The following is a 26233-nucleotide window of genomic DNA, read 5'->3' on the forward strand; positions in this document are numbered from 1 at the left end:
AACCTGACCTAACCCAACCTAACATGACCTAACCCAACCTAACCCAACCTAACCTGACATAACCCAACCTAACATGACCTAACCCAACCTAACCTGACCTAACCCAACCAAACCTGACCTAACCCAACCTAACCTGACCTAACCCAACCAAACCTGACCTAACCCAACCTAACATGACCTAACCTAACCTAACATGACCTAATCCATCCTAACCTGACCTATCCAAACCTAACCTAACCTAACCTGACCTAACCCAACCAAACCTGACCTAACCCAACCTAACATGACTTAACCCAACCTAACCTGACCTAACCCAACCTAACCTGACATAACCCAACCTAACATGACCTAACCCAACCTAACCTGACCTAACCCAACCAAACCTGACCTAACCCAACCTAACCTGACCTAACCTGACCTAACCTGACCTAACCCAACCAAACCTGACCTAACCCAACCTAACCTGACCTAACCCAACCTAACCTGACCTATCCAAACCTAACCTAACCTAACCCAACCTAACCTAACCTAACCTTGACTAATTTAATCAAACCTAACCTAACCTAATAGAAAACGAGCTGTGTCGAATCATTTTGCGCACGAATTCACTAAAACCGCGTCTGCCTAGTCAAAGGTTGGCTAGTGGTCTTGGGGTCCCACAAACATTCGCTGTGGAATCAGCGTCGATTTTCCGCGGAATAAAACCATGTGGGCACGATGCACTGCTGTTATCGATCTTAATGTGAAAGATATGCAGGCCTACCTCCGGACATTTTCTTAGCTTAGTGCGCTCGTACCTGGGTTGGTGGCCTCTGACAGCATGGGTACCTTTAGTGGACCAGATAGTAGAGGCTCGTTCCCTTCCTTGGACTCAGGGTGAGTCACTTACTCATATTGTGGGACAAACAATAACAAAATATTATATGTGGTTATTCATACATTTTAAGCACAATAACATTAAATACGTAGATATTATCACCTATAATTATGAATATATATATATATATATATATATATATATATATATATATATATATATATATATATATATATATATATATAATATATATATATATATATATATATATATATATATATATATATATATATATATATATATATATATATATATCTGGGACATAGATTATTATGAAAGATGAACGAGTTGCACACTCCCCACCTGAAAATGGGTTAAGTCCATCATAACCATTCAGGATGAACAGCGCTTGTTTCAACGTGGGCAGTAATTAGCTCTAACAACATATTGAACACACTAACACGTCACGTTCTAACTAATACTAGGATATCTTGGGCTAAGTTAAATATGCATAGATTTGGATGACTTTGTTGAGATCGAATTGTGTTATCTCGTATTAGTTCATCCAACAACTTCATTGTTTGCATCCGTCATACAGGAATGTATTTCTAGTATATTTATTAGTATTTATTAGTATTTATTAGTATTTATTAGTATGATATTCAGTCGTTCAAATGTTCAATAATTGGTACCAATTTCTCGTCTTAAATACTGCACAATGATACTCCGAGATATCGTATATCCTCATTAGTTCTTGTTATTGAATATCCTAAACATTCACTAATAGTTATCGTACATCCTCAACTTTCAGTGTTATCGTACATCCTCAACATTCATTGTGTTATCGTACATCCTCAACACTCACTGTGTTATCGTACAACCTTAAACATTCACTGTTATCGTACATCCTCAACTTTCACTGTGTTATGTTACATCCTCAACATTCACTGTGTTATCGTGCATCCTCAACTTTCACTGTGTTATGTTACATCCTCAGCATTCACTGTGTTATCGTACATCCTCAACATTCACTGTGTTATCGTACATCCTCAACATTCACTGTGTTATCGTACATCCTCAACATTCACTGTGTTATCATACATCCTCAACATTCACTGTGTTATCGTACATCCTCAACATTCACTGTGTTATCATACATCCTCAACATTCACTGTGTTATCGTACAACCTTAAACATTCACTGTTATCGTACATCCTCAACTTTCACTGTGTTATGTTACATCCTCAGCATTCACTGTGTTATCGTACATACTCAACATTCACTGTGTTATCGTACATCCTCAACTTTCACTGTGTTATGTTACATCCTCAACATTCACTGTGTTATCGTACATCCTCAACTTTCACTGTGTTATGTTACATCCTCAACATTCACTGTGTTATCGTACAGCCCCAACATTCAGTGAGTTACCATACACCCTCAACATTCACTGAATTACCATACACCCTCAACATTCACTGAGTTACCATACACACCCAACATTCACTGAGTTACCATACACCCTCAACATTCAGTGATTTACCATACACCCTCAACATTCACTGAGTTACCATACACCCTCAACATTCACTGAATTACCATACACCCTCAACATTCACTGAGTTACCATACACACCCAACATTCACTGCGTTACCATACACCCTCAACATTCACTGAATTACCATACACCCTCAACATTCACTGAGTTACCATACACACCCAACATTCACTGAGTTACCATACACCCTCAACATTCACTGTGTTATCGTACAGCCCCAACATTCAGTGAGTTACCATACACCCTCAACATTCACTGTGTTATCGTACAGCCCCAACATTCACTGAGTTACCATACACACCCAACATTCACTGAGTTACCATACACACCCAACATTCACTGAGTTACCATACACCCCTCAACATTCACTGAATTACCATACACCCCCGACATTCACTGAGTTACCATACACCCCCAACATTCACTGAGTTACCATACACCCCCAACATTCACTGAGTTACCATACACCCTCAACATTCACTGAGTTACCATACACCCTCAACATTCACTGAGTTACCATACACCCCTCAACATTCACTGAATTACCATACACCCTCAACATTCACTGAGTTACCATACACCCCCAACATTCACTGAATTACCATACAACCTCAACATTCACTTACAGATATCATTCATCAACATTCACCCTCAGAAGTGTGTATACAATACCAGGAGATCAGTTTTAACATTCACAGGTAATTAAGTTTTATACAAATTCTTAGATATTGATTGATTCTTAATATGCCTATATCTAATTTTTGCTGTACCTCAGCCTATGTCTCCATTATGGAGATCGCTTTTTATTCGCTGATCATCACCTTCGCGCTCGTTTTGTTGCACCATTAGCACCCATTATTTAGATTCCTTAACCATTAACTTTTAAGTGTTGCTTCTGGCGACGTTATGAATCTCCAGGTGCCAAGCACTTAATTACCCAACAACCCCATGGGCAGTTAGGCTGGTCTTAAATTAGATTTTAATTGCCTAGTCATTTTAATTTCTAAATCCGTTTGCTGTTAATAGCTCAACTTTTTAACCTTACGTGTTGAACCCCATTGTTTTCAACATGGCAACCCCTTAGCACCCAACATCACAACCCTTAGCACCCAACATCACAACCCTTAGCACGCAACATCACAACCCCTTAACTTCAAACATCTTAAGCCCTTAGCCTACAATATCTCAACCCATTAGCCTGCAACAGCACAACCCCTTAGCCCATCCATTTAGAATCCTGCATCCCAAACCCACTGCCTTCTTCACCCCAACCCCCTTAGCACCCAACATCACAACCCTTAGCCTGCAACATCACAACCCCCTTAACCTCATCACATATAACTAAAGTCCCGATTCCTATGATATTTACAAATGCCAACATCGTGACCTTTAAATTTACAAATCACAACTCTAATAGTTTTCTATAACATTACAATCTATGAAACTCTTTAGCCTATAACATCACAGCTTTATATCTCTGCTATAACTCCTCAATACTAAACAGTAAGTTTAGATACCAAGTTTGCACATTCACTAATGATCAGGATCACAACACAAGATCACAACTCTTTAATACATATTAAGTTAAAAAAATGCTTTACTGAGAACACCTGAAACATCACAGATGAGTTCCTTTATGACGAACATCACAACCTTGTTCTCTCAACATCGCAACAAACTCAGAATGTTTCAATTTAGTCGCTCTCTAACGTTAAAAATCAGATCTCTTGTTTTTTCATCTTCATAACACCTTCTTGGCTCTAATATAGTTACCCCTTAATCAGCGTCTAGAAACTTTGACAAAATAAATGACAGTCTTTTTCGAAACTATCTTCCCATAAATCTCCAGACTTTATAGTTAACATCTTTCTTATAAATCAATAAATAAACTTATTTTGTCAAATAGTTGTTATCTTCATTAGTATAGTTAGTTAAAAATTTAAAATTGATCGTAATTGACTGCTAGAATCATTATCACTTACAAACCCAGTGTGTCATCAGTAGACAAGCATAAATATTAACGAGGAGTTAACATGGGACTTGATGGAAAGTCTCGTGTTGGTTCGATAATATATGTGTTTACGAAGAGCACACTCGTTATCAGTAACATACTGGGCATACTCTTGTGAGGATTAATTGTAGTCTTAACTGCAAGGAGACGCTGAATTAATAGTAATTTATTGATCGCGTTTCTCGTTAAGTACGCAGGAGCGGAAACCGATTCTTGTCAAGATCAAAGACTAGCATTAGGCTCACCGCTACATCACACAGGATCCCTCAACAAACAGGACCTCTTCCTGTACAAATGAGGCGACCAATTACAAATTATACTATATGTTTATTACCTGATGACATCCACACCACGTTATGGAGGCGTCCCAGACTTCATTTTATTCAAGGTCTGCTGATGTCACCAGAAATTCGCTTGATCGTTATGTGATTTTGTTTAATATTGCTACAGATCAAAGACACTTACTTTGATAAGCGTGTTGTTGAGGTATATTATAAATAATTGTGCATATAAATATATGAAGTGTTACCATGTGAGAAATATATCATTATTCGAGACGAAAATGGAACATGAAAAAGGAGAATTGCATCAAAGTTCAAGGGATACATGCGTAACTTTTTTTCTTTGCATAGTACTGTCCGAAGATCTTAGAAGACAGACTATTGATAGAAGAAACCTTTGTCAAGGGGCTACTATCTTCTGGTCTGTCTAAAGAACTGAAGACGGCGTGGACCCTTCTATCTTCAACCATCCGTTGAAACTACCCCGACGGCCAAAGACCTTAGGATCGCTTTTCGGTATTGAACACATTGAAAGCAATTGCTGACGAATCTAAGTTTCGCTAAGTCCCGGAGACTTGACCCAAGTCGTGAAGTTCTTGAGGACGAATGGAAGCCCTTAGTGCATCTGAGGCCACGTCGACGACAAACCACATTCATTTAGGGAGTGAATATGGGGCGGTAACTAGACTATGTATATAACATTGATGATGTGTTTTCCTAGAGTGTTTTCAGTCGTTTCAAACTATTTATAAACAGTTATTAGCATACGTCACTCAACAATCATTCCGTGGATTGTAGCGCCAATATTCAATAAGTCAATAAGTCTTTTAGTGAATTTGAAGCCACTTGCTATGCATCGTTCAGTGACCTATGTTGACAACTGTTTGTTGAAAGATTATGCTGTTAAGGAACCAGCCTATCTGAACACTTGGAGAAATCATTTTGGCATGGTTAGCTGGCGGAGAATTGCTTCCGGCCTGGTCACTCCCGAGGCTTGTCGTCGCTGTTCCATCATTCCAGCGGCCTGATTTTGAGGAGCAACGTCTTCAAGGAGTAGTTCGAGTCCTTCCAGTGCCACCAGGTGATGCCTCGTTCGGGCCCCTGGTACCGGCCCCGGCGATACTGACCTGTGGGTTGAGTACAGGCACACCGCCCCCACCACCAACCCCCGCCCCCACGCCCACGCGCACAACTGCCCCCTGCAAACAAAAAAAATCCATGTTAATAATCTTGAAAGCAAAACAGCACATAGGAAGGGAACTATCAGTAGAAAGCGCCAAGCCATTAAACTATTTGAAGGGGTCAGGATAAGGATTTATCCTTATCCTGACCCCTTCAGGACGGGGGGGGGGAATGGTGTCCAGACACTTGGACGGTCGGGGATTGAACGCCGACCTGCATGGCGCGAGACCGTCGTTCTACCGTCTAGCCCAAGTGGAAGACAACATCTGTCATTTTAAGCCAATTGAAGAAAAATGTAATTGTAATATTCATGTTACTTTCGAAGTAACGCAAAACTAATGTAACACAAATAATTTCAAGAAAAATACCGACTTGGAAGCATGAATAGAGGCAGTAACCGTTGGTTAAGAAGACAATAAACAAGGGAACTGGAACTCCAGATACAATACCAAGAGATGGTTGATACACAACATAGATAGCAAATAATGACATGGGAATACGAGTAATCATGGGAATACGAGTAATCATGGGAATACGAGTAATCATGGGAATACGAGTAATCATGGGAATACGAGTAATCATGGGAATACGAGTAATCATGGGAATACGAGTAATCATGGGAATACGAGTAATCATGGGAATACGAGTAATCATGGGAATACGAGTAATCATGGGAATACGAGTAATGTAATTACTCACATCATGAGTAATTCGAGCCAGGGGGAACTATTAATAATTAGCCGTAATTAATTAGATGTTAGCTAACAATGTTCTATTCTTAAGTGTTCACATTGCAAATACCAGAATTATTTTCATCTACATTAGTGAGTATGTGCAATTAATATATAAACTTGGATTCTCTCTCTCTCTCTCTCTCTCTCTCTCTCTCTCTCTCTCTCTCTCTCTCTCTCTCTCTCTCTCTCTCTCTCTCTCTCTCTCTCTCTCTCTCTCTCTCTCTCTCTCTCTCTCTCTCTCTCTCTCTCTCTCTCTCTCTCTCTCTCTCTCTCTCTCTCTCTCTCTCTCTCTCTCTCTCTCTCTCTCTCTCTCTCTCTCTCTCTCTCTCTCTCTCTCTCTCTCTCTCTCTCTCTCTCTCTCTCTCTCTCTCTCACCAAGCAACACTCACAGTTCTCCTGGTCGTTGTCCTGGTCGACTGAGGAGAACATCTGGTGGTGTGAGTGCCTCATGCTGTCTCCAGCGGTGCCAGTGTAACCTGCGATCCTCAGGCGGTACTTGTCCTCCTCGCCCGCTACGCTGTGGCACAAACAACAACAAACAGCGCCGTCACAAACACAGTAACAAGAAAAAAATGTCATTTTGTTTAGGCTATGAAAATAACATTAATTATGTCCTCGCTTCTGAATGAGAGGTTGCAAGTGCTATTTTTGCAAGTGCAAATTCTTGAAGCCTCCTCTTGGCAGCCACTTAGGTGTTCTGGGAATGAACATTGAACAGGTAGACATAACTGGCCTGAGAGTGTGGGTTTGCCACTCGAAAGTTTTAGCTGTGCCAGTAAAGTAATTTAAGCAAACATTCAAAATAAAGTTATTTTTATTGCAAGTAAGTTGGCCAAATCTCTCGTTTATTATAGGGGCTCACAAGGTGAAGAAGATAGTGTTGATTACAAGTTGAAAATGACGGTAGGAATCAATACTGATTATTGACATTATACTGACATGATAAGAGGGAATGGGAATATGGAAGCCGGATACGATTAGCTTTCCAGCTCAACCAGTTAGCTAGTTCCAGCCGGCGGAGGTAGTGAGGTAATTAGACGAACAAGAAACAAGTGACGGTACTGACGCAAAGAAGGTGTAGGCTGCCCAAGCGGTGTTGCCCTCCCAGTCTTCCATATCAGCTCTCAGCTGGTGAGGTCGGCCACTGGTCAGGGCGTGGAGAGCCTTCAGTCCTATTGAAGAAAGAGAGAGAGAGAGACGGTGTCAGCTGGTGTCACCTGGTCAGCTGGTGTCACCTGGTCAGCTGGTGTCATGAAAACAATTCATTTTAAGACAGTGAGTAATATTATTAAGTAAAAGTCTACCCAGAGGCCATTGGTGAGAGACCATATGGAACCACCACCTCAGCCACACCCTCTGACTGTACCTGACGTGTCTGCCACTGACAATCCTGCACCACCAGACTCCTCTCCCACAAAATGTACAACTGAGTCCTGATCTTGTTGAAACTCTTGTCACTCGCATTGAAAATGTACTAGAAAAGACACTGGACCGACTTTTAACTAAATTCTTTATTCAAGTAACTCAACCCATCCCCGAGGCTGACCCAACAGACACCCCATCGACATCTACAGACAATGACATCCGCCCAAACACAGCTACCATTGCTGGGTTCACATCGTTTGAACTGATGATAGAAAACTTCTTAATAACTCCTTAGCACGGCTTACCAAAGTCACTCCCCAGGCTGACGTGCCACAAACCCCAACCACCGGCACTTGGAGTAAGAAATCCTCAATTGTACAAGCTTCACAGCGACCTGCCACTTCGACTGAAAAATCATATAAACCACATTCTCCCACGACACATCCTCCAACCACTCCCAGATATTCAACATGGTGTATTACTGCCACGTCGAAGAAGTCCGATGTAATCACGTCCCAGACGTAAAAATACGAAATACGACAACATAACAACCTTTCTTCAACACACCTACCCCAACCGAACTTAACCCACCCTAATCTAACCTTCCCCCACCGAAACCTAACCTAACCTAACCTAACCTAACCTTATACACATAAACCCCATGTTACTTAATGCACTCTAACTCCTACCATAATCTACCCTAACTTATCTGAATTATGACTAGCTCACAAATATACTTACTCACAATCTGTCTCTTGACTAAGACAAACTTTTCCAGCAACATTTGTATACCACCATTAACACCACCCCTCATCTTTACCATCCTAAGTCCATTTCTACTACTCTGTTTATTTTTTCTTTTCCAACATCTGCCAAATTCTAAATATTGATGCACCACCGAAAGTGGCGCATCTATCATCACCACTGGTGCAGCCACCGGGAGAAAACCCTTCATGCAAACTGCACGTATCGCGAAGAAGAAGAAGATGAGACGAGGTTGTTGTTGTTTTAGATTCAGCTACTCGGAACAAAAAGTTCCAAGTAGCACGGGCTATGGTGAGCCCGTAGTGGACTTACCTGGCACAGGAGCGGGGCAAGTAGCACGGGCTATGGTGAGCCCGTAGTGGACTTACCTGGCACAGGAGCAGGGCAAGTAGCACGGGCTATGGTGAGCCCGTAGTGGACTTACCTGGCACAGGAGCGGGGCAAGTAGCACGGGCTATGGTGAGCCCGTAGTGGACTTACCTGGCACAGGAGCGGGGCTGTGAGACGAGGACGGCAAGGAATTAAATAGACAAGAGAGAGAGAGAGAGAGAGAGGAAGAGATGGAAATCTTAGAGAAAGATAAGAACAAGGCAAATGTCTGGGTGGGGTTTACAGAACCATAGTCCGTGCTACATGGACATTTCCTTCTGACTAGCTAAAACAACAACAACAACAACAACAACGTCGGGAAGGTAAGGTGTTATAAAGAGTGTAAAAATAGGAGTACGAATGGCAACGTAAAAGAAAACTAGAGAAATAAAAAGAAAGAGAAAAGGAACTGTAAGCTTATGTTAGGTTACGTTTGTTAGAAAGTTTAGAGCATTTAAGTATATACTGTGAAAGGGAAGAGTCAACAGTAACAAAGCCAGGACTCAGGTTCATGTCGGGGAGGTTGTGTATCAGAGCCGATTACACAAGACGGCGTTTGTGTAGAGTAGAGGCAGGAAAGATTATTTTGGAGGAAGACCAATCAATGGGATGATTAGAATCCCTCACATGGCAGAAGAGAGCATTGTTAGTGTCTGCAGACTTAACACTTATTTTGTGTTCCTAAAGTCTGTCATTAAGTGTACGGGCAGTTTCACCAAAGTATTGGAGAGGACAAGACGAACAGGAAATAGAGTAGACACCAGCAGCATTAGAAGCAGGAGGAGCAGTGTGAACTAGATTGCTACGAGGAGTGTTAGTTTGTCGATATGAAGGGAAGGCAGAGCACAGTACTACTAGTGTTGGAAGAAGGTTTAGGATGAAATAAAATTCGTTTAGCTTAAGAATAGGCCCAATTGATAAAATATAAAGGATAACCAAGGCAAGAGAAAGATTTGTAAATAAAGGAAATTTCAGAATCAAGACAGTGAGGGTCGCTGGTGCGTAGAGCGCGGAGGAAAAGAGAGACGAGGGCACTTTTCTTAACAGAAGGAGGATGGTAGGAATCCTACCATCCTCCTTGGTAGGAATTCAATACCATGGGAGGAATTGAATGTACATGCCACTATGCATGGGTTTGCGGTAGACAGAGAAAGAGAACTCGGACACAGAGCTGTGAACGTGAACGTCAAGAAAACGAAGGAAGGAATTAGATTTCTATTAAACTTTGAACTGGATGGAAGGAGCCAGATTGTTAAGAGAGGCGAGGAAAGGCTGGAAAAGACTAAGGTCATGAGGCCATAAAGCAAAAATGTCATCAACATAGTAAAGCCAGAGAGAGGGACGAGTATCAATAAAAGGAAGAAGAACAGTTTCAAAGTATTCATGTACAGATTGGCAAGAACAGGAGAGAGAGGGGAACCCATAGAGACACCGAAAGTTTGAAAGAAGTATTTACCGTTGAAAGAGAAAGAGTTAGAGTCAACACAGAGTCTGATGAGTTCGAGGAAAGCGTCAGTGGGGAGCGGGAGAGGAAGAAGGCCCTCAGTCGTCTTTTGCCTAAGGAAAGAGAGAACGTCATCAAGAGGAACATAAGTAAACAGAGAGTCAACATCAAGACTAAGCATCTTACAAGAGGGCTGCAGGCGCAGTCTTTCTATCAAGTTCTGAGAGTGACGAAGGTGGGCAGGAGAAAAAGTGCCAAGGTCAACACCAGCGATCAACAGCCAATTAATGCACAACTATATTCTACCCACTTCAAGACTCCGCACCAATATAGAAGCATCAAGAAATATTGGCCAATAGGCCCTTTGCAGTTACTTCCATTCTTCCCTTTATCTTACCCAATATTATACCCATTGTTTCGTGTTCTTGCTTGTGTTGAAAGTTTGTTTTCACCTCATCCAAAACTGCTGTAACATATCACTTCACCCAAATGCAGGTATAAAATGAAAGCTGTTTAAACTCTGTTTACTGTTTGCAGGTTATAGTTGTGTGTGTGTGTAAACTAAAGTCTTTGAAAATGTAATAAGTTATTACGAAACGCGTTCAAGTGTCACGTCAGACTAGAAATAAAAAGGAATTTTGGAGAATTGATTTTTCAATTACCATCGACAGTGAAAAGAAACATAAGAAATATTGAGAAAATTTGTGTTAGAATTATTGATCTTACTTTTTCGTTCATTTTTAATAATATATATATATATATATATATATATATATATATATATATATATATATATATATATATATATATATATATATTAGTATATTTTGGTAGCAGTCTTTCCTGTAGACATATATTATTAAATATGACCGAAAAAGTAAGATTAATAATTCTAACACGAATTTTCTCAATCTTTCGTACATTACGCTTCACTGTTGGAGGTAAATAAAAAATCAATTCTCCAAAATTCATTTTTATTTCTAGTCTGACGCGACACGGGCGCGTTTCGTAAAACTTATTACATTTTCAAAGACTTTAGTTCACAAATACACAACTGAATAGAACTTACGTATCTCCGATTTTATATCTACATTTGAGTGAGGTGGAAGGGGTGATGTGGCATTAACACAAGACAGAACAAAATGTGGTATTAATAGGGTATTAATTTCATCAACACAAGACAGAACAAGAGTATTAATAGGGTATTAATTTCATCAACACAAGACAGAACACGAAACAATGGATATTGAATAGAAGTGTTTGTAGAAAGCCAATTGGTCCATATTTCTTGATGCTTCTATATTGGAGCGGAGTCTTGAGGTGAGTAGAATATAGTTGTGCAATAAAGCCTGAAGTCTCCAAAGGAATTTGTTGACTTACTGCGGGGCACACGGGCCACAGGGATAAGAGCCTCGTTGGACGTAGAATCGCTGTTTACCAACGTACCTGTGGACGTGACAATCGGAATGATAGCCGACAGAGTGTATCGTGATCCAGCCTGTACTCCTCTTGATATACCAGAAAATATTCTGAGGAAACTACTCCAAGCTTGTACTAAAGAGGCACCCTTCTTGAGCCCGGATGGGCACATGTATAAGCAAGTAGATGGGGTCGCGATAATTCTAACACGAATTTTCTCAATCTTTCGTACATTTCTTTTCACTGTTGGAGGTAAATCAAAAATCAATTCTCCAAAATTCATTTTTATTTCTAGTCTGACGCGACACGAGCGCGTTTCGTAAAACTTATTACATTTTCAAAGACTTTAGTTTACAAATACACAACTGAATAGAACTTACGCATCTCCGATTTTATATCTACATTTGAGAGAGGTGGATGGGGTGAGGTGGCATTAATAGGGTATTAATTTCATCAACACAAGACAGAACAAGAGGTGGTATTAATAGGGTATTAATTTCATCAACACAAGACAGAACACGAAACAATGGGTATTGAATAGAAGTGATTGTAGAAAGCCTATTGGTCCATATTTCTTGATGCTTCTATATTGGAGCGGAGTCTTGAGGTGGGTTGAATATAGTTGTGCATTAATTGGCTGTTGATTGCTGGTGTTGACTTCTTGATGTGTAGTGCCTCGCAAACGTCAAGCCGCCTGCTATCGCTGTATCTATCGATGATTTCTGTGTTGTTTACTAGGATTTCTCTGGCGATGGTTTGGTTGTGGGAAGAGAATCCCTCACATGGCACATGTGAGGCAACAACAGAAGCACCATACTGTCCCCCGAGCTCAAAGCGGCAGCTAAGAGCCTTCGTGAGAACAAGGAGATAGTTGTCAGGAGAGGCGGCAAGTCGCCAATATATGTCATTCTTAAAAAAGACGAATATCTGGCGAAAATGAATCTCATACTCTCTGACCAAACTAAATTCCAAAGGGTAACGAAGGACACTACAGCCAAACTGAAAGCAAAGGTCAACAAATTGATCGAAACTGTGAACGCCAAGAAATCTGGACTCCACCTGCCAAAGATTATTGGGGAATATAAACCTGGATATGCGTATGGAAATGTCAAGACACACAAGCCTGGAAACCCACTTCGGCCAATCATCAGCCAGATACCCACACCCACGTACAGACTGGCGAAACGACTCAACGGCTTGCTGACTCCTTATGTCCCTTGCACCTTCAGCCTGAAGTCTCCAAAGGAATTTGTTGACTTGCTGCGGGGAACACGGGCCACAGGGATAAGAGCCTCGTTGGACGTAGAATCTCTGTTTACCAATGTACCTGTGGATGAAACAATCGGGATGATAGCCGACAGAGTGTACCGTGATCAGGCCTGTACTCCTCTTGACATACCAGAAAACAGTCTAAGGAAACTACTCCAAGCTTGTACTAAAGAGGCACCCTTCTTGAGCCCGGATGGACACATGTATAAGCAAGTAGATGGGGTCGCCATGGGTTCTCCCCTAGGTGCCCTGTTTGCAAACTTCTACATGGGTACCATCGAGCAAAAAGTTTTAGTCGACATGAACTTGAAACCGGCCATATACTGCAGGTATGTTCACGACATTTTTACACAGGTACCAGATGTCAGACATCTGCAGGAGCTGAAGGAGGCATTTGAGCAGAATTCTGTGTTGCGTTTCACTTACGAGATGGAGAAGGATGGGAAGCTGCCCTTTCTAGATGTAACAGTCATGGAAAGGAGCGGAGTTTTCCACACTGCAGTCTACACTAAGGAAACAAACATAGGAATGTGCCTGAATGCCAACAGTGACTGCCCGGACAGGTACAAGAGGAGTGTTGTTAACGCTTATGTCGACCGTGCTCTCAGCCACAGCTCAGAATGGAAGCAAGTCGACGAAGAACTCTGTAGGGTAAGGCAGGTCCTAGTCAACAACGGCTTCTCCAATGGTTTCGTGGAAGACATCATAAGAAGGAAAGTGAAACGCCATGCAACCTCTGAAGAGACAACTAACACAACACCTATACCCCCTATTAGACTATTTTACAGGAACTTCTTTTCCACAGCCTATAAAACGGAGGAAAGGGCCCTGAAAGATATTGTCAGTAGAAACGTTATCCCTACAGACAAAAATCAGAAGATACAACTGACGATTTACTATAAAACCAGGAAAACGGCCAGCCTACTCATGAGAAACTCTCCAGACACAAAGCAGAAAGCTTTAAAAGAGACCAACGTCGTCTATGCCATCAAATGCCCTCTTGGGGACTGTAAGCTTCAAAAAACCCAGTATATAGGCAAGACAACAACATCTCTTTCCAGGCGTTTAACGATGCATAAGCAACAGGGCTCCATTAAGGAACATATATAATCTCTTCCCACAAACAAACCATCACCAGAGTAATCTTAGCAAACAACACAGAAATCATCGATAGATATAGCGATAGCAGGCGGCTTGACGTCTGCGAGGCTCTACACATCAAGAAGTCAACACCAGCAATCAACAGCCAATTAATGCACAACTATATTCTACCCACTTCAAGACTCCGCTCCAATATAGAAGCATCAAGAAATATGGACCAATAGGCTTTCTACAATTACTTCCATTCAATACCCAATGTTTCGTGTTCTGTCTTGTGTATGAATTTAATACCCATTCAATACCCATTGTTTCGTGTTCTGTCTTGTGTTTGAATTTGATACCCAATCAATACCCATTGTTGAAAGTTTGTTTTCACCTCATCCACCTTACCCAAATGTAGATAAAAACTCGAAGATGTGTAAGCTCTATTCAGTTTCAGTTGTGTGTTTGTAAACTAAAGTCTCTGAAAATGTAATAAGTTTTACGAAACGCGCTCAAGTGTCGCGTCAGACTAGAAATAAAAATGAATTTTGGAGAATTGATCTTTGAATTACCATCAACAGTGAAAAGAAACGCAAGAAAGATAGAGAAAATTCGTGTTAGAATTATTAATCTTCATATTTAATAATATAATGATATTTAATAATATATATATATATATATATACATATATATATATATATATATATATATATATATATATATATATATATATATATATGTATATATATGTATATATATATATATATATGTATATATATATATATATGTATATATATATATATATATATATATATATATATATATATATATATATATATATGTATGTATATATATATATATATATATATATATATATATATATATATATATATATATATATATATATATATATATATATATATATATATATATTACTGAACATATTACTGAACATTCTGAATGATAAACATACACATTCCTTCCTATACACATACAGTATGTTACCAGACGTATACACAAACACTTGTATGACTAGGTACATAGACAGTTTGCAATTGACATTCAGACAATTCAACAAAAGGTTATAATCTTGGTGCAAAATTCTCACAACTCTCCAGAATATCATCATCACTCTCTCCGTTGTGACACATCCAGGCTGTTTGTTCAGGAACAGTTCTCATCTCAGTGTTTCTATACACATTAATCAACGGGCAGTCAAGAACATAATGGGTGAGGGGTTCACCCATTATGTTCGGCCATGGGAAACCCTCCCCATGCCCTCCCTTATGTAGGAGGGGCTCCTACATCCTTATTACGATCTGCAACGCCTATGCTTTGATGTCAGAAATGTGGGCCTGATTGTCCGTAGAGTGTTGTCCAACTTACGTCAGTCCTGTTCTCGACGTGACGTTGGCTTAACGTCGGTAACGTTGACTTGACATTTATTCAACGTTACTCGAGTATGCTTTACCCAATGGGAGAAAGAATGGGAGGGAAAGATATATGATATATAAGATATAAAACATCAAATGCCATACAAGAAATGTCTTATGTCTGAGTATGGTATGGTATGGTAACTCAAGGTATGGTAACTTAAGGTATCGTTGACCTACTTAAAAAATAATCGAAGCTCAGAGGATTATACAGTAGCAAAAACGTGACTGAAATAATTAGCGAATATGTATATATCAAGTTAAGAACAGGTTACAGAGACAACATAAGAGGCGAACCACTGACCTATCCAGTACTCCTTGCTGGGGTCACCGAACCCAACCTCGTACTCGTGCCAAGTGCGGTTGAAGGAGATGTGTCTTGGAAGCTTGCGTCTTGCCACCATGACAGTCCAGCCTCCGCCGGCGGTGTGGTGGTCACAGTACACCTCGCGAGACGAAAGCCCCGGAGGCTGGATGCGGTACACTCCATCTTCCATGAATCCCAGATCGAAGACGTCTTTGCAGTCGCGAGGCATCGGTGGGTACTCGAGGTACTTCCTCTTGTCGTCATTGCAATCCTCGGGCATAGTGGGCAGGAGGGTGACCTCCGGTGATGTGTCCTCAGTGGGTAAGGTGGTTTTGTCAGGGTGGTCGCTGTCTAAACCACTCACGGTCTTCGTCAGAGACTCGTTAAGGAAAGTCTTGTTGAGGGAATCAAGACCGAGTTCATGAGTGTCGAGGGGCGTGTATGTGCATCCAGGGAGGAGTCGCTCGGCGTCCTCGCCAGTGTAAGTCTTCGGGTGGGTGTATCTTCGACTCATCACCTCCATCATCTTCTTGTGCTCGTCCGAGATGAACGCCAGGTTGTTGTTGATCTTGTAGAGCTTGGTGCGTAGATCGCTCAAGTGACAGACTAGAGTTCCGTTGGTGGCGTTAACCTTGCGAAGTATCAAGTTCCCTTTGTCTAATACTTCCTCCCTGGCGTCGTACACACTATTTCTGACGGCGAAGAGTTCCGCCTTTTGCGATCTTAACTCGCCCTTAATGTCGTCGTTCTGTGTGCCGACCCTCCTAAGTCCTCTCTTCAGTTTCTTCTTGAAATCGGTCATTTCAAGTGCTACTTGATCCACCTTAGCACTCATTTCTTCTCGCTCCTTCGAAAGCGCCTCCTTCATGTTGCGGATCTCGCAGGTCAGTTCGTATTTCATAGTATCCATGCGCGTGTGAACTTCCTTCCTGATGTCAGTGACTTCCTTCTGTAGAGATCTCACCAGGTGTTCCAGGTTCCCTATGGGGGATATTTGTCCGTTGTCGAACGTCTGGAATTGATGGGTGGCTCCGAGACGGAGAACAATGGACAGGAGAATGACAGCTACCAGCGAATGCTTCATCGTGAGCATTGTGGACGACGGAGCAAGCCAAGGACAGGCTTTACATGTTGACGCGGCTAAAGGAGCCTATGTTATCCATGGACGGTGCTGTCCATCCTCACACTGTCTCAGGACCGTCACTCCAGACGCGCCTCACAGTACTCTTGGTCCTCCATGCAATACTAATCATCTTGACTTGGATTTAATACCGTTATCCAAAAGAATTTAACCTGTTAACGCCAAAAACAGTAAATATATATATATAGCTAATATTAACATCCGTTATATCACGAAAATGTTCACGTTCAACAGACATTTAGCAAAGAACGAATCGTGCACTCCATTGCTTTGCAACATTACATTTCACCTGAGAGGTAATTCATGCTCCGAACGTTCGCAATAAATTGGAATTCATATCAGGGAGGGAAATATTCAGGTCCTGGCTTGGAAATAGGAAGTATTGGCTTGAGAATAGGGGCAACTACTCTTTTGTCAATTGGGAAGTACTATCTTGGAAATAGGGAAGTACTGGATTGGAACCAATTACACGGACCGAAGCGTCCTAGGATCTTCATTTTCAGATGTGTGGGTTGGTTGTCAGATGTGTGGGATGTGTGTGTCAGATGTGTGGGATATGCCATGTGCGTGTGTGGGATGTGTGTCAAATGTGTGGGTTGGTTGTCAGATGTGTGTGATGTGGGTCAGATGTGTGGGATGTGGGTCAGATGTGTGGGTTGGTTGGCATATGTGTGGGATTTTTTCATATGTGTGGGATTTGTGTCAGATGTGTGGGTTGGTTGTCAGATGTGTGGGTTGGTTGCCATATGTGGGGGATGGTTGTCAAATGTGGGGGATGGTTGTCACATGTGTGGGTTGGTTGTCACATGTGTGGGATGTGTGTCAGATGTGTGGGTTGGTTGTCATATGTGTGGGATGTGTGCCAGATGTGTGGGTTGGTTGTCAAATGTGTGGGATTTGTCAGATATGTGGGATATGTGTCATGTGTGTGTGGAATGTGTGTGTCAGATGTGTGGGTTGGATGAAGCAAAGCACTATTTTAGAAATAGGAAGTACTGTGATGAAAATAGGGAACAACTCGTTTGAAAAAAGACGTAGGATATGAGGATAGGGAATTGGGGTAGAATTAAGGAAAGGAATGACTTGGAAATAGTGAAATATAGTTTTCGTAATAGGGAAGTATTGGTTTGGAAATAGAGAAGCAATATTCAGGATATAGGAAGTACTGGGTTGGAAATAGGAAGTTACTGGGAAATAGTACTGGGTTGGACTTTGAAATAGTCGAAATACAGTTTTTCTAATAAGGAGGTTTTGTATCGAATTGGAAATAGTTACCATCTGATTTTTAAATAGGAAAACTCTGATTTGGAAATGTAAAGTACTGTTTTGGAAATGTGATCCCCTTGTTTGAAGACGAAGAAGCACTGTTTTGGAAATAGGAAGTACTGGGTTGGAAATAGGAAGTTTAGACTTGGAAATATTAAAATAAAATTTATATAATAGGGAAATATTGTGTTGGAAATGAGGAACTACTGTCTTAGAAACATAAATTTAAAAAAAAAAAAGGAAGTATTGGCTTGGAAATAGGAAGTTTTGACTAGGAAATAGTGAAATACAGTGTTTATCATAGGGAAGTATTGGTTAGGTAATATGGAAGTACTACTTAGTAAATAGCGAACCTCTATTTTGGAAAAAGGAAGTATTCTTATGTAAATAGGGAACTATTGGTTTGAACACAGACAAGCAGTCTTTTGGAGATAAGAATTATTGGCATCGAAATTGGAAGGTCTGAGTTTTAAATAGTGAAATGAAAATTTTTGTAATGGGAAGAACTGATTTGGAAATAGGGAAGTACTGGAATTAGTAAGTACTGTTGGGGAGTGCCTTAATACTGAACCAGTGAAGCTCTACTTTGGAAATATGAAGTTCTGTCTTGGAAATCAAGAAAGGGCGATAAAACAGAGAATTGCAAGTACTGGCTGAGAAACAGGGAAGTAGGTATTTCGAAATAGGGAAACACTGGTTTGAAAATAGGGAAGTACTCGTTTGGAAATAGGAAATATTCTTTCGAAAATATGAACTACTTGTTAGGAAATAGGAATTAGTGGTTAGGAAATAGGGTAATAGTGGTTTGAAAATAGGGTTACGGATGAGTGGAACGGGTTGACAGTTAACATGACTGAGACAAACAGTTTAAGAGAACCATTTGACAGGTACTCTTTAGGCAACCATTTGACAGGTACTCTTTAGGCAACCATTTGACAGGTACTCTTTAGGCAACCATTTGACAGGTGCTCTTTAGGTAACCATTTGACAGGTACTCTTTAGGCATCCATTTGACAGGTACTCTTTTAGCAACCATCTGACAGGTACCCTTTAGGCAACCATTTGACAGGCACTCTATAAGCAAGCATTTGACAGGTACTCTTTAGGCAAGCATTTGACAGGCACTCTTTAAGCAACTATTTGACAAGTACTCTTTAGGCAGGCATTTCACAAGTATTTTTTAGACAAACATTTGACAAGTACTCTTTAGGCAAGTATTTGACAGGTATTCTTTAGGCAAGTATTTGACAGGTACTCTTTAGGCAAGTATTTGGCAGGTACTCTTTAGGCAAGCATTTGACATGTATTCTTAAGGCAAGTATTTGACAGGTACTCTTTAGGCAAGCACTTGACAAGTACTGTTTAGACAAGCATTTGACAGATACTTTCTAGGCAGGCATTTGACAGGTACTCTCTAGGCAGGCATTTGACAGGTACTCCTTAGGCAAGCATCTGACAACTACTCTTTAGGCAAGCATTTGACAGGTACTCCTTAGGCAAGCATCTGACAACTACTCTTTAGGCAAGCATTTGACAGGTACTCTTTAGGCAAGTATTTGGCAGGTACTCTTTAGGCAAGCACTTGACAGGTACTGTTTAGACAAGCATTTGACAGGTACTCTCTAGGCAGGCATTTGACAGGTTCTCTCTAGGCAGGTATTTGACAGGTACTCTTTAGGAAAGCATCTGAGAAGTACTCTTTAGGAAAGCATCTGAGAAGTACTCTTTAGGCAAGCATTTAACACGAATTCTTTAGTCAAGCATTTGACAAGCACTTTTTAGGCAACCACTTGACAAGTACTCTTTAGGCAAGCATTTGACAAGTACTCCTTAGGCAAGCATTTGACAAGTACTCCTTAGGCAAGCATTTGACAAGTACTCTTTAGGCAACCACTTGACAAGTACTCTTTAGGCAAGCATTTGACAAGTACTCTTTAGGGAAGCACTTGACAAGTACTCTTTAGGCAACCACTTGACAAGTACTCTTTAGGCAAGCATTTGACAAGTACACCATAGGCAAGCATTTGACAAGTACTCTTTAGGCAAGTATTTGACAAGTACTCTTTAGGCAAGCATTTGACAAGTACTCTTAGGGCAAGTATTTGACAGGTACTCTTAGGGCGAGTATTTGACAGGTACTCTTAGGGCGAGTATTTGCCAGGTACTCTTAGGGCGAGTATTTGCCAGGTACTCTTAGGGCGAGTACTTGCCAGGTACTCTTAGGGCGAGTATTTGCCAGGTACTCTTAGGGCGAGTATTTGCCAGGTACTCTTAGGGCGAGTACTTGCCAGGTACTCTTAGGGCGAGTATTTGCCAGGTACTCTTAGGGCGAGTATTTGCCAGGTACTCTTAGGGCGAGTACTTGCCAGGTACTCTTAGGGCAAGTATTTGACAGGCACTCTTTAGGCAAGCTCGCAGGCAAGCCTTTAACAGGTCCTCTTTAAACGTCTTTATCCGTCCATAAATGAAGGAAACATATCTAAAAATATATTTTCATAAGTGTAGACAAACGATTGTTAGCAGGTGAGGTCATTTACCAGGTATAAACAGCTGTTATGGCGGTAAACAGGGAATGGACGGTATTGGCCCGCAGTTGTAAACAAACCAATCATAGAATGGACCCACACATCCTCTTTACTACCACTCAACCGCATTGCAATTTACGCTCGTACACACACACTCACCCCCGCACGCACATGCTCACGCCCGCACACACACACACACACACACACACACACACACACACACACACACACACACACACACACACACACACACACACACACACACACACACACACACACACACACACACACACACACACACACACACACACACACACACACACACACACACACACACACCCACACACACACACACACACACACACACACACACACACACACACACACACACACACACCCACACACACACACACACACATTAGATTCGTTCCTCTCAATGTTTGCCGACGATGCAAAAATTATGAGGAGGATTGAAACAGAGGATGATAGTAGGAGGCTACAAGATGACCTGGATAGACTGAGTGAATGGTCCAACAAATGGCTGTTGAAGTTCAACCCGAGTAAATGCAAAGTAATGAAACTAGGCAGTGGAAACAGGAGGCCAGGCACAGGATACAGAATAGGAGATGAAGTACTTAATGAAACAGACAGAGAGAAAGATCTAGGGGTTGATATCACATCAAACCTGTCTCCTGAAGCCCACATAAAGAAAATAACGTCTGCGGCATATGCGAGGCTGGCTAACATCAGAACGGCGTTCAGGAACCTGTGTAAGGAATCATACAGAATCTTGTACACCACATATGTAAGACCAATCCTGGAGTATGCGGCCCCAGCATGGAGCCCGTACCTTGTCAAGCACAAGACGAAGCTGGAAAAAGTCCAAAGGTATGCTACTAGACTAGTCCCAGAACTAAGAGGCATGAGTTATGAGGAAAGGCTGCGGGAAATGCACCTTACGACACTGGAAGACAGAAGAGTAAGGGGGGGCATGATCACAACCTACAAAATCCTCAGGGGAATCGACCGGGTAAACAAGGATGAACTATTCAACACTGGTGGGACGCGAACAAGGGGACACAGGTGGAAGCTGAGTACCCAAATGAGCCACAGAGACGTTAGAAAGAACTTTTTCAGTGTCAGAGTAGTTAGTAAATGGAATGCATTAGGAAGTGATGTGGTGGAGGCTGACTCCATACACAGTTTTAATGTAGATATGATAGAGCCCAGTAGGCTCAGGAATCTGTACACCAGTTGATTGACGGTTGAGAGGCGGGACCAAAGAGCCAGAGCTCAACCCCCGCAAGCACAACTAGGTGAGTACAACTAGGTGAGTACACACACACACACACACACACACACACACACACACACACACACACACACACACACACACACACACACACACACACACACACACACACACACACACACACACACACACACACACACACACAGTGTGTGGTGTTCAGTGTGTGTGTGAAAAGATGGTTGTTCAGGGTTGTGAAGATTTCAGTGACTACATTACAGGTACCATAGCAACTGGAGGACAAAACATTATAGTAGTAGTCATATATAACCCCCCACCAAACGACAGAAGACCCAGACAGGAATATGACAGAAACAACATGGCCGCCATCAATATAATAGAGAGAGCAACTTCTGTGGCTAGCAGGAACGGGTTCAGACTACTAATCATGGGAGACTTCAACCACGGGAAGATAGATCGGGTGAACAGAGACCCACATGGAGGAACAGACACATGGAGAGCTAAGCTGTTGGACGTAGCAACAAGAAGCGTTCTAATCCAATACATCAGGGGATCGACAAGAATGAGGGGAGAGGATGAACCAGCTATGCTTGATCTGATATTTACCCTAAATGTGTCGGATATAAGGGAAGTTAAGTTAGAAGCCCCCTTGGGAATGAGTGATCACAGTGTAATGATCTTTGAGTACCTGGTTGAGCTAGGAATTATCGCTCAAAGAAAAAAAGAACTGGAATATAAAGGGTTGGCATACCGAAAGGGAAATTATGAGGAGATGAGAAAATTCCCAGGGAATATACCATGGGACATGGAACTCACAACTAAGTCTGTCCAAGACATGATGGACTTTGTCACCCAAAAGTGTCAGGAGGCAGTAAACGGGTTTATCCCGGCCCAACAGGAAAAAAACTAGAAGCAAAGGAAGAATCCGTGGTTTAATAGGGCATGTATGAAAGCAAAGGAGCTGAACAAAAGGGCATGGAGGAACTTCCGAAATAACAGAACACCAGAAAGTAGATAGAGATACCAGAGAACCAGGAACGAGTATGTTAGTGTGAGAAGAGAAGCCGAGAAAAAGTATGAAAATGATATAGCTAATAAAGCTAAGACCGAACCAAAGCTACTACACAGTCACATCAGGAGAAAGGCAACAGTGATGGAACAGGTGATGAAACAGTGATGGAACAGGTGATGAATGGGTGAGGAGGTACACAGAGAATGACAAAGAGGTGTGTGAGGAACTCAACAAGAGGTTCCCAGAGTTCTTCACAATAGAGCAAGGAGACGTCACTGCGGTAGGAGGGGTGACAGTAAACCAGGCGACCTTGGAAGGGTTCGAAATTACATTAGATGAGGTCAAGAGGCACCTGCTGGATCTGGACGTGAGAAAGGCAGTTGGCCCGGACGGAATCTCACCATGGGTATTGAAAGAGTGTGCAGGAGCGCTTTGCTTGCCACTCTCCATAGTGTATAGTAGGTCACTGGAGACGGGAGACCTACTAGAAATATGGAAGAAGGCTAATGTAGTCCCAATATACAAAAAGGGTGAAAGACAAGAGGCACTGAACTACAGGCCAGTGTCCTTAACTTGTATACCATGCAAGGTGATGGAGAAGATCGTGAGGAAAAACCTAGTGAAACATCTGGAGAGAAGAGACTTCGTGACAACCCATCAACATGGTTCAGGGAGGGTTAATCTTGCCTTTCAGGCTTAATAGAATTCTACGATCAGGTGACAAAGATTAAGCAAGAAAGAGAAGGATGGGCGGACTGCATTTTGTGGATTGTCAGAAAGCCTTTGACACAGTACCCCATGAAAGGCTGATGTATAAGCTGGAGAAACAGGCAGGAGTAACTGGTAGGGCGCTCCAGAGAATAAGGGAGTACCTAAGTAATAGGAAGCAGAGAGTTACGGTGAGGGATGAGACCTAAGATTGGCGTGAAGTCACCAGTGTAGTCCCACAGGGCTCTGTACTCGGACCTATCCTGTTTATGATGTACGTAAATGATCTCCCAGAGGGTATAGACTCATTCCTCTTAATGTTTGCTGACGACGCCAAAATTATGAGAAGGATTAAGACAGAGGAGGGCAGCTTGAGGCTTCAAGAAGACCAGGACATGCTGCAGGAATGGTCGAACAAATGGTTGTTAGAGTTTAACCCAAGCAAATGCAATGTAATTAAGATAGATGTAGGGAGCAGGAGACCAGATACAAGGTATCATTTGGGAGATGAAATACTTCAAGAGTCTGAGAGAGAGAAAGACCTGGGGGTTGATATCACGCCAGACCTGTCCCCTGAAGCTCATATCAAGAGGATAACATCAGCGGCATATGCCAGGCCGGCTAACATAAGAACGGCCTTTAGAAACTTGTGTAAGGAATCTTTCAGAACTTAGTATACCACATATGTCAGACTAATCCTGGAGTATGCGGCTCCAGCATGGAGTCCATATTTAGTCAAGCATAAGACTAAACTGGAAAAGGTTCAAAGGTTTGCCACCAGACTAGTACCCGAACTGAGGGATATGAGTAACGAGGAGAGACTACGGGAATTAAACCTCACTTCGTTGGAAGACAGAAGAGTTAGGGGGGACATGATCACCACATTCAAGATTCTCAAGGGAATCGACAGGGTTGATAAAGACAGGCTATTTAACACAAGGGGCACACGCACTAGGGGACACAGGTGGAAACTGAGTGCCCAAATGAGCCACAGAGATATTAGAAAGAACTTTTTTAGTGTCAGAGTGGTTGACAAATGGAATGCATTAGGAAGTAATGTGGTGGAGGCTGACTCCATACACAGTTTCAAGTGTAGATATGATAGAGCCCGACAGGCTCAGGAACCTGTACACCTGTTGATTGTCAGTTGAGAGGCGGGACCAAAGAGCCAGAGCTCAACCCCCGCAAGCACAACTAGGTGAGTACACACACACACACACACACACACACACACACACACACACACACACACACACACACACACACACACACACACACACACACACACACACACACACACACACACACACACACACACACATATACACACACACACACACACACACACACACACACACACACACACACCAAAGATATTGTATAATATACAAACATATCTCCTAATATTACTAAACCACAATTGTCCAGCTGTTTAATGGAACATTCGTAGTGAAGAAATATTTTCATGGCACAGTGTACATCACAAACACATTGAAGTCACCAATATTATTACATATATATATTATCATAAATCGTTATCGCTTCATTTCATAAAAAAAAATGCGGATCACAAATTTTCAGTTCTATTGCATTCGGTTCATACGATGAAGGCACTTGTCAGGCGTTGGGGGTGGGGGGGGGGAGGGGGAATACGCATATACACATGGGGGGGATGGGGGGGGTATACGCGTTTACACATGGGGGGTATGAGGTGAGGGGGGAGGGCGTCTCCAGGGCCCGGAGTAAGGGCGGAGGCGGACCCTTTACTCCCCCCCCCCCCCCATAGTAAAGGGCAAGTCGCCATTACGCAATATCATGCATGAGATGCATTCTCTGCTCCTTGCCAACGGTTGCCGAGTACACTATCTGGTCGCCTTGCGTCTCCGTACACCATCTTGCCTTCGGGGCGTCAGTGGATGACGACTATATATTTCAAGTACAGATCACTCGAGGGTCGGCTACGGGGTGGCGAACACCGGGCTGTGTATCCTACCCGTTCCTGGTGGCGAGAGTCGCAAATGCGCATCACCAAACACCAGCTTCCAGCGTCCTCCAGCTGGGAGGCACTGCAGAGCAGACCCTGGTAGGGTGCCAGACAGTGCCATCCCCATCCACAGTTGCCGGAGTTCACTCCCACTACTGCCACTAAATCCTCCTTCTCCTCTCTCTCCGTCGCACGCTACACGCACCTCGCTGATGCCTCCTCGTCTACACCAAATACAACATCAAATATCCCCCTACAGGAATATCACGAGATCAATCTCTGTACCAAT

General features: G+C 42.1%; 1 protein-coding gene across 1 annotated transcript; it reads right to left on the reverse strand.

Annotated features, from left to right (window-relative positions):
• Nucleotides 1-1136: 1136 nt before the first annotated feature.
• On the reverse strand, nucleotides 1137-26063 carry LOC123763696 (angiopoietin-1). Its single transcript, XM_069304286.1, has 5 exons — nucleotides 25954-26063; nucleotides 16036-17331; nucleotides 7651-7756; nucleotides 6974-7101; nucleotides 1137-5867 (listed from the first exon to the last, which is right to left on the reverse strand). The coding sequence occupies exons 2-5, from the start codon at nucleotides 17129-17131 to the stop codon at nucleotides 5680-5682; spliced, it is 1518 nt and encodes a 505-aa protein (XP_069160387.1). The 5' UTR covers nucleotides 17132-17331; nucleotides 25954-26063; the 3' UTR covers nucleotides 1137-5679.
• Between the last annotated feature and the right edge of the window lie 170 nt (nucleotides 26064-26233).

Source organism: Procambarus clarkii, chromosome 52, assembly GCF_040958095.1.
Source record: "Procambarus clarkii isolate CNS0578487 chromosome 52, FALCON_Pclarkii_2.0, whole genome shotgun sequence".
NCBI classification, from domain to species: domain Eukaryota; kingdom Metazoa; phylum Arthropoda; class Malacostraca; order Decapoda; family Cambaridae; genus Procambarus; species Procambarus clarkii.